General features: G+C 42.5%; 1 protein-coding gene across 1 annotated transcript; it reads left to right on the forward strand.

The window, feature by feature from the left end:
* The first annotated feature begins 13,228 nt into the window (after nucleotides 1–13,228).
* On the forward strand, nucleotides 13,229–16,951 carry nkx6.2 (NK6 homeobox 2). Its single transcript, XM_040179448.2, has 3 exons — nucleotides 13,229–14,258; nucleotides 14,919–15,091; nucleotides 15,374–16,951. The coding sequence occupies exons 1-3, from the start codon at nucleotides 13,826–13,828 to the stop codon at nucleotides 15,620–15,622; spliced, it is 855 nt and encodes a 284-aa protein (XP_040035382.1). The 5' UTR covers nucleotides 13,229–13,825; the 3' UTR covers nucleotides 15,623–16,951.
* The last annotated feature ends 72 nt before the right edge of the window (nucleotides 16,952–17,023 follow it).

Here is a 17,023-nt window from a genome sequence, read left to right on the forward strand (position 1 = left end):
TTTAAAACCTAAATTATTCTTACGTTTTACTATAAATAAGTGTTTTATAGAGTTATCCCTGGTGGTCCTTCTTTGTCCTGGGCGTTCTAAAATTTAAGAGGGGCCATGCGGCTGAAAGCTGTTCTGTTCATGACATATGGGGTTTCTCCGATGGGGGCCTTGCCACACATAAATGTTTGTGCATATTGGGGAAATTATTCTCTGCATTTAACCCATCCCGCCTTCATAGGACCACATCAATACTAAATGTAGTTGGTTTTTGGACAAGAATAGACCCGAGAAACCCTCCGGTGACAGAATTGAACTTACACATTAACACTAACTTACATTTATGTAGCGTCTAAAGGTCACTCCCACCCTAATGGCACAGCCTTCAATTTGCAGTTGCAATTCTGCTATCTGTCCCCAAAAGATATTTTGGAATGTTTCGCCGTGGAGGAGCCGGTGATCAAACACTAATCTTACAATTAGTCACGGCAGACACAGCAGCCCCGGTTGTGATGTGGTGGACACCTTAAAATATTCCGATTTCCAGCAGAAATCAAACTGCAGAGAAAGGCAGACAGAGGATTGTCTCCTTCAACACGTTGTGGTTCAAGATGTGCTGACAAGTACACACCATCAGAGCTTTAAACGACGACACAATGGGCTTTGGAAAGAAACTTATTTACATCATTGTTTTTTCAGGAATCAGGAAACATTTTTTGCCAAAATATGTCAAACATACAAGGAATTTGTCTTGGCGGTTGGTGCGTGACAGTAGACAGTGTAACAATAGACAACAAGACAGCAGTGCACAAGTAATAAAATAAAGTAAAATGAAATGCTAATGCAATGGGTTAGTATAATAAGGCTATGGGTTAGTATAAAACAAGAGAATAAAGTTAAAAATTAAAAATATTAAAAAAGTAAAAAAATATTAAGCATAAAGTGCACTAGCAAACAAGTGACAAAGTGACGAGTGACGACAAAGTGAAAAATTACAGTTAAAGTGACATGTGCAGTATGCGTTTTATTCTGCTTTATTCATTTTATTCTGTGTATTCTGGATGCGTGAGCAGCACTACTTCCATTGGTCATTTCCAGCAGGATATTATTCAAATATTGCAGCTGAAGGGATTATTTCAGACAGTGTAAATTTCAACTGAGGTCTGAATGCTACATGCTGACAAAGCAAGTCATTCACAGCGAAACTCAATGAAAAAATAATAGTTTACTGCTGCACCAGAGGCTGAAAGGAAGCCAGGTCACTGTGTGGTAACAATATAATCCGGATTTACCCTTAAAATCCGCTCTGAATCTATGACCAGAGGCTATTGAATGTCCTGAATGGCCGTGTGATACCATCATCTGTTTACTTGTCTAATATGGTCTCAGCCGTGGTCTAATTACCGTCCCCGTTTAGACAGTCGGGTCAATCTCCTGCTTCTGTCTTCTTTTGCAGTCGGAGCTCAATGGTAATGAGGGCATGTAAAAACAGCTCTCCTTGTGATTGTCCCTCCATCCATAAGCCTTTGTAGCCTGGACCACGCAGAGCTCTTTCAGCCCTGCCTTGGTAATCAATGACTGAGAGCTCATTAGTTACAAAGGAAAAACCATTAGCTCTAATGGTGCTCTTACAGGATGTACTGTGTTTTATGCGAAACCGCCCAATACCGATGTTTACAGCAACATGACCTCAGGCCACTCTCCTATTGGGCAGGGATAGTGATTGAGAGTTTGGACAGATTCTCTTCTACTCCTTGCCAGGTAATATATCTTCATTTGAGTGTCCGCTACCCAGGCAGCAGTTTTACACAGTAAAGTAAAGTGAGGTGCTGGGACATGTGGCGATGAGTGCAATCAATTACAGTGGCGATGTTGGGGAACCTGCAGCCATGTCCACTCCGCTCCGGCCAGGAGAGAGCAGCGTCTCCCCTGGACGTTCCCCATCAGTTCATCTCCATTAGGGAGCAAATGAGCTGTCGAGCTGCTCGCGGAAGGACTCAGACGAACGAGGAATGGGCTCAGCTCTCTGAGGAGGTTCCTGTCACCTCAGTGGACAACTAGGACCCCGTCCCTCCACCAAGGCCGAGGCTACTGATCGATCAATAACCTGGACACTGCTTGCTTCTTTTAAAGGAAGAAGTAAAGCTTTTAAAAGCCACTTAAAACCGCAATTAAGATTTTAGTTGCACAGAGTGTGTCTTTGGGGATGACTTTGGGACTTTGCTCATGAAATATCCCCGTTGTTCTGACCCAGAAACAACATTTGAGAGGGCACTCATTTGTCTTAATCCAGATAGACTCCATAGACCTCCTGTCCTGTAATTCTCTCACTTCTCGTTTGCTCCGTCATCAATACCGGCCACAACCAAAGCGGGTGGGCCAGCGGCCGGCCGGGGCAGACATATCGCTATCGTTTCTGACAAACGACCCTAAAGACCGAGGGATGCTGCATGTTTTCGGGGAAGTGGAGACAATTCAAACGGCGGTGGCAGAGGCGCGGGCAACCCGAGCGTTCCTGACCTTTTGGTTGTCGGAGCGATCAATCAGCACAGTCTGTAACCTTGATATCTGCCTAATAGGAGGCATTTAATAAATCTCCCTGCTGCTGGCACTGGTTACGAGGGCACCAGACGCTGCGTGATACTTCCTGAATGCTTCCAACGTCGTACCTGGAATCAACCCTGTGTTCATCATCTTGACATCCCAAGAACTGCTTTAGCTTCACAAGCCGACATCATATCCAGCCTCACTTCTGTGCTTGTTGAACTAATTGCTTGGATGTGATGCTCATGAAGTCGCTTCTTTAATCAACAAATCAACTAAGTGAATGTTTTTCTTTCCAACTGGATTCTTTGAAACACTGTGACTCACCAAAAGGACACAGACGTCATTTTTGGTAAATCAGTGACAAATGAACTTTCAGAATAATCTCAACATTTTTTTTTCCCAAAGCTTCAACATTTTAGGAAAAGGTTAATGTTTCATGATTGACAGGTTTTTCATTTCAATGCTCAAAGCCGAATAAAAGCCCTGTTGTGATCATTCGGCTGTTCTGACTAAATCATCGCGGGCTCACAGCTGTACAAGCATTAGAAATATGAGGTGGTGTAATGATTAACAGTTAATCCAAATACTGATGTTCAATTACTGGATGCGTCTCACAGCATCGCGAGCCTCATTTCCTATGCATGGCTTTGCTTCACTCGACCTAATTTTGGCATCATGTCCTTTCTCTTTGCTGTTTCCCCCCTCAGTGTAGGCATGACTCTCCACTGATCGACGTTAACACGGGACCAGAAACTGCTGTGAGATCACGCTTAGCACAACAACGGCAACACCGCACGCGCTGTTGATACTGGAGGCCTAAGGGCAGATCTCTTGGGCCCTGCAACATATGACGGCTGAATTGTGATTGAATAAAAGCGCCGACGTAAAGGCCAGCCCTCAACATCTGGACCCGAGGCTGGAAGCAGCGCAACCAAGAACAAAGCTCAGTACATACTTATGGAAAAAAAGATATGATCAAATTTATATTCTGATGATGTTTAGGCCTTCCTGGGCCTGACGGCCCACCGGTGCTATTCCCCCTCAGCGATTGGACGCCCTTCTAACGTAAATCATTACATTTTAGGGGGAAGACTTGGTTTAGAGTAAAGGTAAGGGTTAGCATGATGCCGGGGGCCGTAAGGGTTACAATTAATCTCCTGGAAATGTATGTAAAGTCTAGATAAGTTGCGGATGTGTGTGCGTGTGTGTGTTTGTTTGTGAAAGAAAGAGAGTGGATGTGGGATCTTTGTTGCAGTGGCTCCCCCTGCAGGTGAATACAGGTCATAGCACCTGTCAAACGCGTACTGATCCACCAGCTTTGAGTCCCGTGGGCTTCGATCTATTGTCACTGTTAATCTCTTTATTACTCTGGCTGATACATACAGGTACCATGTGTCTCTGTAACTCATTTAAGATCTGTTTTTCTCTTTTGGTTTCTTCTTAAAGTTTCACCACAAATGTGTTTTAGACAACATGTGTAGACAAGTTAAAGTTGGGTGGAACAATGATGGGAAACGTGTGACGTCACCAAACTGTTTGATAATGGTGTAAGCTCTCTGCCTGTATCTCAGCAGCACAAACAGCACAAACAGCTAACAGGAGCAGCGGTCAATCATTCCCTGTCTGTACCACACAGTTTTGAGTACAAATAACGGAGCAGCTGACTTTTTCCTCACTGAATACTTCCCCCTGATCAGTTGTAACTCCCTCCAACATTTGTAGAAAAAAATGTACATTTTTGTTATAATATAATGATATTTTGACCCTATACAGTCTAGAAACAAATTACAGTTTGAATATTGAACCATTACCCAAAGTTTGGACTTTCCAGAACTGTATGATGCATCTGTTCAAGACTAACAGTAGTGAACAGACTCAATTGAGTGGGTTGCTTTTAGTAGACGATGCCTGAAAACGCGGCTGAAACTCAATTCTTTAAAAAGAGGACAGAAAAACTAGATGAGCCATCAAAGATGCACCACACAAACTGGGGAAATGAGGATGCTCCTCAATGTGTCATCAATGTGAATTTAAACCGCAAATCAAGTTCATTAAAACACTGCTCTGTTCGAGAGAGAGAGAGAAATATTGGTTGAGTTAAACCTCAATGCTTGAAGAGCATCATTTTTCATTTTGACAAGTGGGTAATTTCCATGCGTAAGAAATCAATGCTCGGATCACATTACTGTTACATTAATGACGAGATTAAAAAGGGCAATTTGGAAGCAGATGTCATTTGACTAAATCCTCAATCAACATAAATTCCTTGACTTTCTTTTTTTAATTTGTGGCATGATGTCACTATTTCCACAGAACCGCTCTTGTAGACGTACAGAATACTACGTTAGATAGTCATGTTTAAGCATTGTATGATCACATGGTTTGCTGTATCCACAAACCCAGATGAGTTCTGGTGACTGCGATGAACCCGGCTGCTTATCTGTGTTACCTTCCTCTCACAGTTCAATCAGACCGAGATCTGTAAATTCACCCGCTACATGTCTCCTATGCTGCCTGCCACATACAATTCATGTTAAGGTTAAGATATCATACATCGGAATGCTCTTTTTGTTTTCCTTGCCGTCTCCGGCCTCCTCCAGTCCAAAGACATGCAGTTAGTTGACTCCAAATGGCCCGTCGATGTGAATGTGAGCGGTTGTCTGTCTGTATCATCCCTGATCAATGGATGAATGGATGGGTGGATGGGTGGATGGATGAATGGGTGGATGGATGGGTGGATGGATGGAGATGGATGGATGGATGGATAGATGGCCACTCTGTCATGTCAGATATTAAAACACAGACAATTGACATGCAGTCTACAATAAAGTGGCAACTAACACCAGAAGCAATACGATGGATAGAGATTGGTCGATGGAGATGTAATATAATTGGGTTAAATGTATATCGCGCATTGCAGTTTAAGTTATTTTCCTCCTTGTTGTTCGTGTTGCAAACACAAAGCAATAAACTGACCACAAAGCCTTTGTTAAACCAGCGTCCGTGAGGTAGGTATCTGAAGGGATTATATTCCTAAATTACAAAGCCTTGGTTCTCTGCTGCCCATCCCGCTGCAGGGTCAACAAGAAGGCTGCCAGAGAGCTCAAAGGCCAAAAACAATGTTTTTCCAAGCCATGATCCTTTAAGAGGAAGATGCACCACCCTGCTCTTTAATTTCCCTCAAGTCTCTGGAGTTTTGCTGCATGGCCGTAATGCAGCTTTCACTCTCAGATTTCCTTGTGGCAACATAACAGAAAGAAAAAATACTAAGTAGGAAACTTTTTCAAGAAATGAATAAATGTCACTCGTCATACCGCAAAGTTCACTAAGCTAAGGCCAATGTACTATGCAGTAGTAGTATGAAAACCATCCATTTACCCAAAAGCACCTGGAGACACTGATAGGAGCCAGGACAGGAGCCTCTCTGCTGCTTCAGGGTTTGAGGTGAACTGCCGTACTTTCTGTTTTTTAACCACCAGGCGAAGCCAACGTCATATTAGCCTTACATGTTGTTGCTTTCATTTTAAATTAAATTATAATTTGTAATCCACCAACTATTAATTTGAGTAATTCCGTAAACTCTATTAACTACTCATTTATCATATATACTTCAACATCCCATGTCAATTTGTACACCAGCTGTTTCATTGTCAATGAGCTCACAACCTCTGATGAAAGCCGGACTGGTGCACGACCGCACGCTGCATTCCTCTCCTGGTCCGGACACTCAACGAGCTCCTGCAGCCTCTGGTCCTGCTTCTTTGTGCAGATCTGCTGGTTTCACCGGGCCGCACTCTTCCTCCGCTGTGTTTTCACAACAGGGACTAGCAGAGAATGTTGACAATAGTAATTGAAAAATGATGCATGTAAAGAGAAATTATAGAAAAATTCATAGTATAGTATTTTCTCGAAGAGAAAAGGTCATAAAAAGATGGATTAGTATGTCGAGAAAAAGGTGTAGCATAGTTGAGGAAATATCTAAACTTCTAAAAGAGCTATTTAATAAATAGTAATGGAAAATGCTGTGTAGCATATTGAAAGAAAGCCATTAAATATTTAGTAAAATAAAGTAATTTAAAATACCTGGTGTGGTATGTCAAAGAAATCTTATAGTCATAGTTTATCTAAAAAAGTTATTATTCCAATAAGTAGAAAAAGTCTTTAAATATGTCACGGTGTGGTGCACTTCCTGTCTTATTTTGTAGTTTTCTGCCACTCGTGTCCCCGGGTAACTTCACTTCCTGCCTGGTCCTGTCATCCCCTGTGATTGTCGGATTGTTTCCACCTGTGTCCAATCACCTGCACCTCCCATGTGTATTTAAGCTGTGTGTGTCCTTTGTCACGGATGTCCCTGTCTACCGTCTGGATGTGCCTCGTTCCTGTCTGCCTTTTTGTCCCCGGTTCTTGCGTGTGTTTTTGCCCGTAGGCCTTTTACTTTGTGGAGTTTTTCACTGTTAGTCTGTTTTTCGTTAAAGTCTGCGTTTGAGTCCTGCCTTCCTACCCAAACCCTGACTAAATAGTCATAGTATGCTGGAACATGCCATACAAATGTATGTTATCATTAAAAGTATAAAGTAAAAGTATAATATTTTGTTCAGGAAACGGTTTCCAGTTACACAGTAAATCCTCTCACGTGACGCTAATCACAAACTTGTAGTCCTCTACACCCACATTCTGCATGTAGAACCTCCACCTCCAGCCTCCAGCAGTGAACAGCATCCATCCTGGAGCAGCCATCGGTGAGATGAGTATTTACTTTGGTGTCAGTTTTATCCTTTACTTTGAGAGGACCAAAGAGTCTCTTTTGTGCCTGTGAAAGTCTTTTATCAATCTTTTTATTGCAGTTTCCCAATTATTTATGTTAAGCAAAATCCTGAATGATTTTTATATTGTAAAAAATAATCTTTTTCAAGAAAAAAAAATTGCACAGGAAATATATATGGCAGTGCTTAAAAAGAAGCCGCATTATGTTAAAGTTGAATGTTTGTGTTCCTTGTGTTACTGTCCAAAGGGTTTCACCGTGTGTTGCTTCAATTAACAGGACTCCTGATGCCAAATAATCAATTTATACCGTTCAGAAAAATAATTCAGTGAAAGCTGCATCTCAGAACATTCTGAATGTTTTTCAAACTGTCTCAAGGAAAATGTGTTTTACACTTTGTTACATTTGTTTTGTTGCATTTTTTTCCTGGCAAATCATTTTTTAATCGATTTGTAGCCACTGAATTGTTTGTACAATATATAATGTATCCTTGTGGTTTACACAATAGCATTGCATCAGCAGGAGGTTCAGCATGAGGAGGAATATGGGGGTAAGCCTGAGGGCAGGCAGGGGCAGAAAGTATAGAGGGCAGAGCGGCGTAGAGACCTTGAAAAAAAAAAAGTAATTCTCACAACACAAAGCCACTGCCAGCACCTCAAGTAATATCCAATCTTGTGCAGTTGTGTTACTGTTATTTGAAACATTATAGCAGGGCGAATGTTTGTATATCTTGACTGGACACAGGAGGCCAGTCAGCGGCCAGTCAACTCCATATCTGCCCTCCATATAATTATCATGTTACAGGTTTTACTTTGCAAGTCATGGTGGTATATTTGTTAAATGACGGTTTGTACCATTCTGAAACTGCAATGAGGGACTGTTGAAGCAGCAAATTGTGAAAATGCTACTTCCATGTGAGACTGTAGCAATGGTTGAAACGTATTAAGAAAAAGGGCAGTGTGCACATTGTTACACTATAACTATCATATTAGGACCTGGATTCAGATAACGTAATTTGCTTGTACTGGTATATAATCAGTATAGAAAACTTATTATACAGTAATTTACTTCATAGTAAATGTATGATTTACTAATGATGCGAGCACTTTGCATCGTTAGTAAATCATATTTTAAATAGTCAATTGTGTGCATATACAATGCTTGGACGTGTGTGTGTGTGTGTGTGTGTGTGTGTGTGTGGGTGTGATGGGTGTGTGTGATGGGTGTTAAATCTGTGATGTGATGATACAAGGTTCAACAAAGAACGGGGCATTTAGGCGTCAAGACGTCAACGCTGCAAAATGCTTTTTGACCCATTAATGCTCGTAGCGAGGCAATCACTATGTGGTGCTTTTCACTATTTACAGAAACCAGTGACATGATGATGCATGAGTATTATCTGGAAAGCCTCCACAGGATGGCAGTGTTGTAACTTCATCCACCTTTTATTCACGGATGGGTTTTTGCCAACAGATGTCTCCGCTGTGTTTCTTGCAGCACTACAAGTAGATCTCCAACCTCCTGCAGCCTCTGCCTGCACCTTCAAATACTTGCTCTCAGGCACTGTCTGCGCCTCCACCTATCAAGAACCTGCACATCCACCTCTACCTGAAGATATTCACTAACCTTTTGCAGAAACATCCACAGTTTACTAAATCAACGTACAAATTCTCTAATTTTTCAGAGGTTTCAGTTTATCGACTGAGTCAGTCTGGTGAATAGAATCTTTTAGAGAACAAACAGATAATAAGTGTAATAAGAGTCTACCGGGCTGCTGGATTCAAGCTTTTTATTTTTAAATAATAACAATCAACACACTTTACCACCAACTCATGCTCTTCTCAAAGATAAAGTCCATTGATTTCTATTAGAATCGGATCAGTTTATTTGAGTCCACAACAAATAGCATCAATTGTGGGATTTTTCACCCAATTTTCCCTTCAGACACTTTTTTCCTTTTTAGTATTTGTTTCGCGGTTTCCCCTGTAGCTTTTTTTTTGTTTGAACTAGGAAAGCTAAAAGTACTTTTAAAACTCTAGACAACCAGGTCATATATTTTACAGAGTTAGCATTTGGCGTCAGTGTGAAGAAATATAAATGAGGATTTAAAGTAAAAATGTCAACGTGAACATCGTTCACAATATAAAACATCATCTTTTTAATCAGCACAAAGTGACGAATATTAGTCTGGTTCTCAACAGAAGGTTTCTAATGTGTGTTTTTATACGTGTGTGTCTCAGATGACTCACTGATAATTCAGACAATTTTCTAGGAGGAAGTTTCTTTTTCTCAAGGTAATAGATGATGGTAAGTTGACAGAGTTCACGCCATCCCATTGATTGATAACTGCTGCTACACAGACTCCAACGGGGGCAGAATCCTGAAGCCAGAACGTAAAGCATCAAGAGATACGAACACTTTCACTGGCTGCCAGTCGTTTACTGCATCGGTTTTCAAATTGTACCGATTGGAAGATCGGTAGATTATTCCATTTAATTGGACATTTGAATAAATGTATAAGAATATATTTACTCAATGCCCTGAGTTCCTCTTTGAGTGTCTAGAAGCAGGCGGCCGAGGCTTAAACTCACGACAGGCCCGTGTCATGAAGTGATGAAAAGCTGCGTTGAATGTTTTTTTGATACGACATACGTTTGCGGAAAAGATGAAGTGCAACATTTAAAACACTTTGATGCGATGAAACACAATCCACTTTGTGTTAAAAAGACCAACTCATATTAATTCATTAATGACGCCATGCAATTAGATACAACTGAACAACCAATTGTCTGAGAAACTGGCTCTTTGGCTCATATCTGGAGTGTAGTGAGGAAGTGTAAGGATAATTAAGATGTTAAACCTGATCGAATGAATCAAAGTAATTATTATGATTTTACCGGTAAATGAGAAGAATTAAATGATTATTTTTAGGAGGACTTTTCATAGGTATTTGCTTTATTTTTTGGGAGCTTCAAAATCGAATCAAGGCAGAGTCTTAACTCTAGTTTCAGCATGTTTGGTGAGCGTTTTTTCTCCCAGCAGAGCAGGTTGTTCCACACATCTCAAATCCTCACGGTGGTTTCAATCTGTGCCGCCAGAGGGCGCTCCTGGCCAAATTAAGCGGGGTCACATTTAGATGTCCTGAATAAATCACATGTAATCACATGAGCCGCAGTCCTTTATCTACAATTTCACTTCCCGACGGGGGTTTGAATTGAAAGACTGTCGTTGTACTTACAACAGAAAATACAGAAGAGAAAATGTTTTACATGATAGCTGATAAATCTCAACAAATTCTATGATAGCTTTAGAAAATTGTAATATTTTAAACTGTTTTTTTTTTGTCTATTGTTATTGTTGCATTTTGCATCATTACGATTGGACTTTTGTGTGTGCGTGTGCGCGTGTGTGTGTGTGTGCGCGCACTGCTCAGAGAGGCAGTGAGTGGCGGTGAAGCAGCTGAACGCCTCGGTGACTCGCAGAAGATCCACTGACTGCAACAAGCGTCTTTTTGTCCAAACATCTGCTTATCTTCCCTGTCACTGCTCTGTCAATTCCCATTCGTGTCGAGGTTAGGCTCAGATAAGATTATCTTTGCGCTGTTTATTAACCAATTTCCCCTCAATGGTGGGACAAAAAGGCCTGTGGGTATACGCGCCATCAGTATAGCCAACGAGCCATTATTAAATCATAATAGAATTTGGCGCATAAATCAGGTTTATATTCATTTTGACTCCGCTGTGAGCAACAGGTTCACATTTTAATACTTGAAGACATCATAATACAATTAACGTATTATATTTCATGTTGTAAAATCTAGCGTTTTTATTTGTATTTGCATTTGTTGTTAGACTATTATTATTTTAATTATTGTTATTATCAAAATGAGTGTTATTTTCATTATTTTTAATGTTATTATTATTTATGTTGTTGTTGTTGTTATTATTGCTATTGTTAGTACATTACTGTGGTTGATTTTGAATTGATTTCTTATTTTTTCCAAACATCTTTAAAAAAACATAATATAGCTGTCGGTCAATACTTCAGTATTAAATCCTTAACAAATAAATGCTATTTTTTACCAGTTTAATAATGTTTCCAGTAATTATCTGTCAAGATGTTTTACCCTCCATTCGTTTGGTGAGCGCCACGTCTACCTTCTCTAATAGATTTGAGTTTAAGAGATGAAAATCTAAATTACTCGTGAATTTAGGAGATAAAGATTCAAATCATTCATTAGGTTAAATTGCGATTATGGTTTTACGGGGACGGGCTGTTTGGCAGCTCTCGTCTTTGGCTGTACATGAACAGGAAAAAGTGCCAATCGTTCTGCCATTGATCTCACGCCGGGTCAGCCGGTACAGCTGCTTTATTTAACGCACTCTCGTTTCACAAAAAAACCCCCACAGAGATTGAGCCACGGTTGTCAGTTTGGCTATTTCAAAATTATCCCATGGGAAGATAAATAGCCTAAACTTTTTTTTTCCTAATTTATTTTTTCAAAAAGCTGCTCTTCTGATCATTTTAGAAAAACATGGTGCTAAAATCCAAGGTAAATGATCAGGAGAGAATATATATATAATATATATATATATATATATATATATATATATATATATATATATATATATATATATAATGTGAATTAGAAATCAAGGGCCCATTTGCTGGATTAGAAAACGTGTGAAGCTGCCTCATCTCTTCATCTGAAGAAATACAAGCAAAATTGTTAAATCACCTCGTGTTGCAAAAAAAAAAAAACCTTTTAAAATCTACAATCTTTCCTCTGCTGAGCAAATGGGCAGCAAGGTGCATTTACCGAAGCCTTTCAAATGCTAACGTGGCCATATTTCACTCTTACAACCTTCCCACATCTCCATAAAATATTCCAGCACTCAGAGTGATGACTGGCGCCCGCGCGCCTTTTCTCACACGCGCCCCCCGTTTGTCTGGAAAACACTGATTATCTCACTGTTATAAAAAGCAACGCCGCGTCCTTTAGAGAGTTTATGTTGTGTTGGGATGCAGTCATCTCAGAGATTGTCTCTTTTATTTCAAACACCCGATAAAACACGCGAAACGATGAGAATTAATGTTCCCGATGGGGTTGAGTGAAAGTGTAATCTTTTCGAAAGGCGGATTACAGCGCGCGCTGGAATAAATCAGTTTATTCCGACAATATTCTCCAAAGCACCTGGATCAATCCCAAAATCGTGCAGACGGAATCAACCACACGACGACCGTTTAAAACGCCCATACCGCATGATCATATCAATTATGTCATCAAGGGGACATTTACAAATAAAGACAAATACAAAAACTCAAGTTGTATTTATTGCGTGGGCTGGTCTTTGCAATTGAATCTTCAGTCTCTGCAAACAGTACGAGTGCCCCCTCAACCCCAACCGAGTAGCCGCGTCTACTTTAATAGACTCACACTGTCTGCGGTAACAGCTTATAATGTAAATGTATATTCTTTGTCATATGTGGAAACAATGATTTCCGCGGCTGTGAGAGGCATCATTAACGGCGCAGCTAAAGATCTTAATGGAGTGTGGCTGTTGGTGCATTCACGGCCTCCTCCGACACCCCGACTTCCACAAATCTAAAAGTCTTTCACGAGGCTTTGTGCAAAAATAGTTTGGACTTTCTTATCTAGAGTGCGGCTATTCTGTTTTCCATTAGAAAGTCAGAAAGGTGTGGGCGTGGCTTTTTATAATACGTTTGTAGTAGAGTGTAAATACAAAAAGTAAAAGTGGAAACATGTATTATGCCTGGGCCTTTCAGTGTCGGCCTACTACTCTTCCCCCTGCGCATCCGCTCCGAAACGTCACGTGTCTGCCACACGGATCGTCATCTATCATAAATAAATCCGGTCGGTCCTTATTAAGTGTGTAGCTCGTTGATACGCAGTTGAGCCGGAAGCTCCTTTTTCCGACAGCAAGTGAAGGCAGCAGCCGCCCAGCGAAGATACACGTGTGAAGCGTCAGAGTTCCTGTCTCCTCCAATCAGGGCACGGCCTCGCTCGGCCCCGTCCAATGGGAATAGCGCGCGTGCAGGTGGCTGTTCTATTATCAGGGGGTCCCGCTGCGCTCATAGCCTAGAGCGAGTCAATTTATGGAAAGACAAGTCGACCCTTTAATGGTTCCCATCAAAACCACTAAAAACATCATCAGACCGGCCGGCTTGCGCGGGCGTTGCTGTGGCGGACCCGCGCGGCTTTCTACCAGCTGTGACAGACCCCGACCCAAACAAACGCGCGCAGAGACGTTCCGTGGGAGTTTCAACCGAGCTTTTCGCCTCCCACGAGAGAAGAGAAGTTCGCTTTTTCGCCTCAAGTTTTTCAACATTTTAAGTCCGCTTCTCCTGCATCCGGGATACTTTTTGCAGGAGGCGGCAGAAGTGGCCTGAAGATCACCGGTCCGCTCTGCGCCTTCGTTTACTCCTAAAAGGTTCTTTCCCTTTTCTTTTTTTTTGTTCTTCATCTCCGGCTTTTATCCAGGCGAGTTTGCTGGTTCATGTTCACAAATGTTAGCGGTCGGGCAGATGGAGGCTAACCGGCAGAGTGCTTTCGTCCTGGGCAGCACCCCGCTGGCGGCGTTGCACAACATGACCGAGATGAAGACGTCCCTCTTCCCGTACTCGCTGCAGCAGAGCCCGGGGGGCTTCAAGGCGCCCCAGCTCTCCTGCCTCAACTCCCACATGGCCATGGGGACCCCGCACGGAATAAGCGACATCCTGGGGAGACCCATCACCACGGCCGGGCAGCTGCTCTCCGGCTTCCCGCGGATAAACGGCCTGACCACCACGGCGGCGGCGGCCGCGGCGGCGGGGATGTACTTCAGCCCGGCGATGTCTCGGTACCCGAAGCCTCTGGCCGAGCTGCCGGGCAGGGCGCCCATCTTCTGGCCCGGGGTGATGCAGGGCTCTCCGTGGAGGGACCCGCGGCTTCCTTGTCCCAGTAAGTCCTCGCCCGACCCGCCGCTCGGCCCGTCTGCTGGTGCGCCTTTTGGAGGTGTTTTTGTTGTTGTTGTTGAGTGATTTAAATTGAGAAGAAACTGATCACGGCCCCCTGTGGGGTTGTTGGATGGGGCTTGGGGGTTTAGATGTAAATTTTATAAATAGACAAAATTAAACTCACATAGACAAAAACAATGCACGGCCATCACATTGACTATTGTAATGAATAATATAGAAGGTAAATACTTTAATATAATAAAGGCGGGCTACTTTTGAGCATCACATGCACTGGAAGTTCTCAGTAGAACATTTAAACATTTAAATATAATGTGATATTTGGACTTTCATCTATATGTATTAAATGCATTAAATGCTAATATATATATATATATATATATATATATATATATATATATATATATATATATATATATATATATATATATATATATACATATATAATTATTAAAGCTACAATATATAACACCACTGTAGACAGTCTTGTCAGTAAACTCAACATGTTTCTTAGACACATATTTTAGGAATATGTCAGCATCATTGTTCAGTTAACTTATGAGGGCGTCCAAATTCAAACGAATACTAATAACATTGTCTGAGGTTCCGTCACGCATTAATACCCGTATGTATTTTCTCCCTCCAGGTCAAGCTAATATGATGTTGGACAAGGACGGAAAGAAGAAACACTCCAGACCAACCTTCTCGGGACAGCAGATTTTTGCACTGGAGAAAACCTTCGAGCAGACTAAATACCTGGCGGGCCCCGAGAGAGCCCGGCTGGCTTACTCTTTAGGAATGACCGAGAGCCAAGTCAAGGTAAACCCCCAAAACAACACACCGACAGTCGGTCAACTTTCACTTCTCTGCAATATGAAATTCCCCTTGATGCGTCACAGACAAAGCGGAACAACTATCTGTGATGAATTATATAATAAATCCTCTGTAATTCAAATGATTCCTATTTGTGTTGATCCTGTAGCTAATTACTCACTCGTTTATTACTAATTAATACGCCCCTTTAACGGATCCGTTTCGTGCGGTGCTTCTTGATGACGCGTGGACCTGTTGAGCATCTCTCTCCTCGCGCCTCCCCCGCAGGTGTGGTTCCAGAACCGGAGGACCAAATGGCGGAAGAGACACGCGGCGGAAATGGCCACGGCCAAGAAGAAGCACGACTCGGAGACGGAGAAGATGAAGGAGAGCTCGGACAACGAGGACGACGACGAGTACAACAAGCCCCTGGACCCCAACTCGGACGACGAGAAGATCACGAGACTGTTGAAAAAGCACAAGGCCACCAACCTGGCGCTGATCAGCCCGTGCAGCAACAGCTCGGACACCTTGTGATGGTCGGACCGCCGGCCTGGGGGGCCCGAGGGGCGGGGGCGGGGGGGGTGAGGAAGGACAAATAGGCCCGACGGAGACTTACGCATTAAGCTCGGGCACAGCAAATGCGTGAGCAACACAAAAAAAATACAAAACACCCCGAACGTGCGCAGAGGACGCGCGGAAAGACGCGGACACGTGACCAGAGACGCGTTTCGGCTGCATCCGAAAAGACACTCAAAGACACGGAGACACGAGTCCTTTGCAGCGTGGACTTCAGGAAGACTCGCGGTGGACACTTTGTGGCCGGTAAAAAAAAAATTGACACGAACATGTCGGAACGGGAGTTCTAACAACACGTGTAAATGTAGACTACACATTCTACACACACACACACACACACACACACACACACACACACACACACACACACACACACACACACACACACACACACACACGCACACACACACACACGCGCGCACTCACTATCCGGATCAGTGTTGGGTCGTTCATGTGACTTTTATACCGCACGTAACGCCGCTTTGCGTCACTCCCGCAGTTTTAGTTCACCGCACTTGTTACATTAGCTCCCTTTCCCAATGAGGTCACGTGGTTTGCTCTGTTAATCCGTTTACTCACAATAATTGTCAAATGCATTTTTATTTTCCACTTCCCCGTTTTGTTGTCCACTCATCAGTTAAAAGAAGACGACCCCGTTGTATGTCACGTGATTGGGGGGGGGGGGGGGGGGGGGGGCGTGAGCTTTTTAATACAACGGATTTATGAAGCAGCCGACTGATCCGGATCCCATTACGCATGTGCAAAGCGGCAGGTGTGACGCTTGTAAAGGGTGTCCACTGTCCGAAGAAGGGCGAGAGTACAAACGTGTGAAGGCGGACGAGGAGAGAGTGTTTTTTTTTGGGGGGGGGGGGGGTTGCTGCAGCCTAAAGATAAGATTGTATATATTTTGTACTGAATAAGTTATGTGAACAGCCCGGACGCCTCTCAGATAAACCTGCTGCTTCGTGTTGTTCGGTTCCCTCCTGCAGTAACGTCGCTTCTTTGATTCACACGTGAAGCCTGTAAATACTCCCTGCACGAGGACCGCTCGTCCTCACGCGCACTCTCTTCTGTTTCATGGTTTACTTCGTCACACTGCGGGACAAGACAACTGGACCAGTTGGAATTAAACAGAGTATTATGCTTCCGGAAAGGTTATTGGAGGAAGAAGAAAAAAAACACTTTGTATTATGAATAAATTATTTAACAAGCATTTTTGTTGTATCACGGGTTTTGTTTTAATGTATGTTGCTAATATAAATTAAAGATACATTCTTTGACTATCAAGAACTGCATTTTATTTTTGGCAGAAAAATATGCTGCCGATTTAACTTGAGAATTGTTTGTGTTTTAGAAAAG

Source organism: Gasterosteus aculeatus, chromosome 6 (assembly GCF_964276395.1).
Source record: "Gasterosteus aculeatus chromosome 6, fGasAcu3.hap1.1, whole genome shotgun sequence".
In the NCBI taxonomy this organism is placed as follows: Eukaryota; Metazoa; Chordata; class Actinopteri; order Perciformes; family Gasterosteidae; genus Gasterosteus; species Gasterosteus aculeatus.

Coding starts and splice junctions, on each gene's coding strand:
- nkx6.2 (XM_040179448.2), top strand. CDS start 13,826: ATGTTAGCGGTCGGGCAGATGGAGGCTAACCGGCAGAGTGCTTTCGTC. Junction 14,259..14,918: donor CCCGCGGCTTCCTTGTCCCA/GTAAGTCCTCGC, acceptor TTCTCCCTCCAG/GTCAAGCTAATATGATGTTG. Junction 15,092..15,373: donor TGACCGAGAGCCAAGTCAAG/GTAAACCCCCAA, acceptor CCTCCCCCGCAG/GTGTGGTTCCAGAACCGGAG.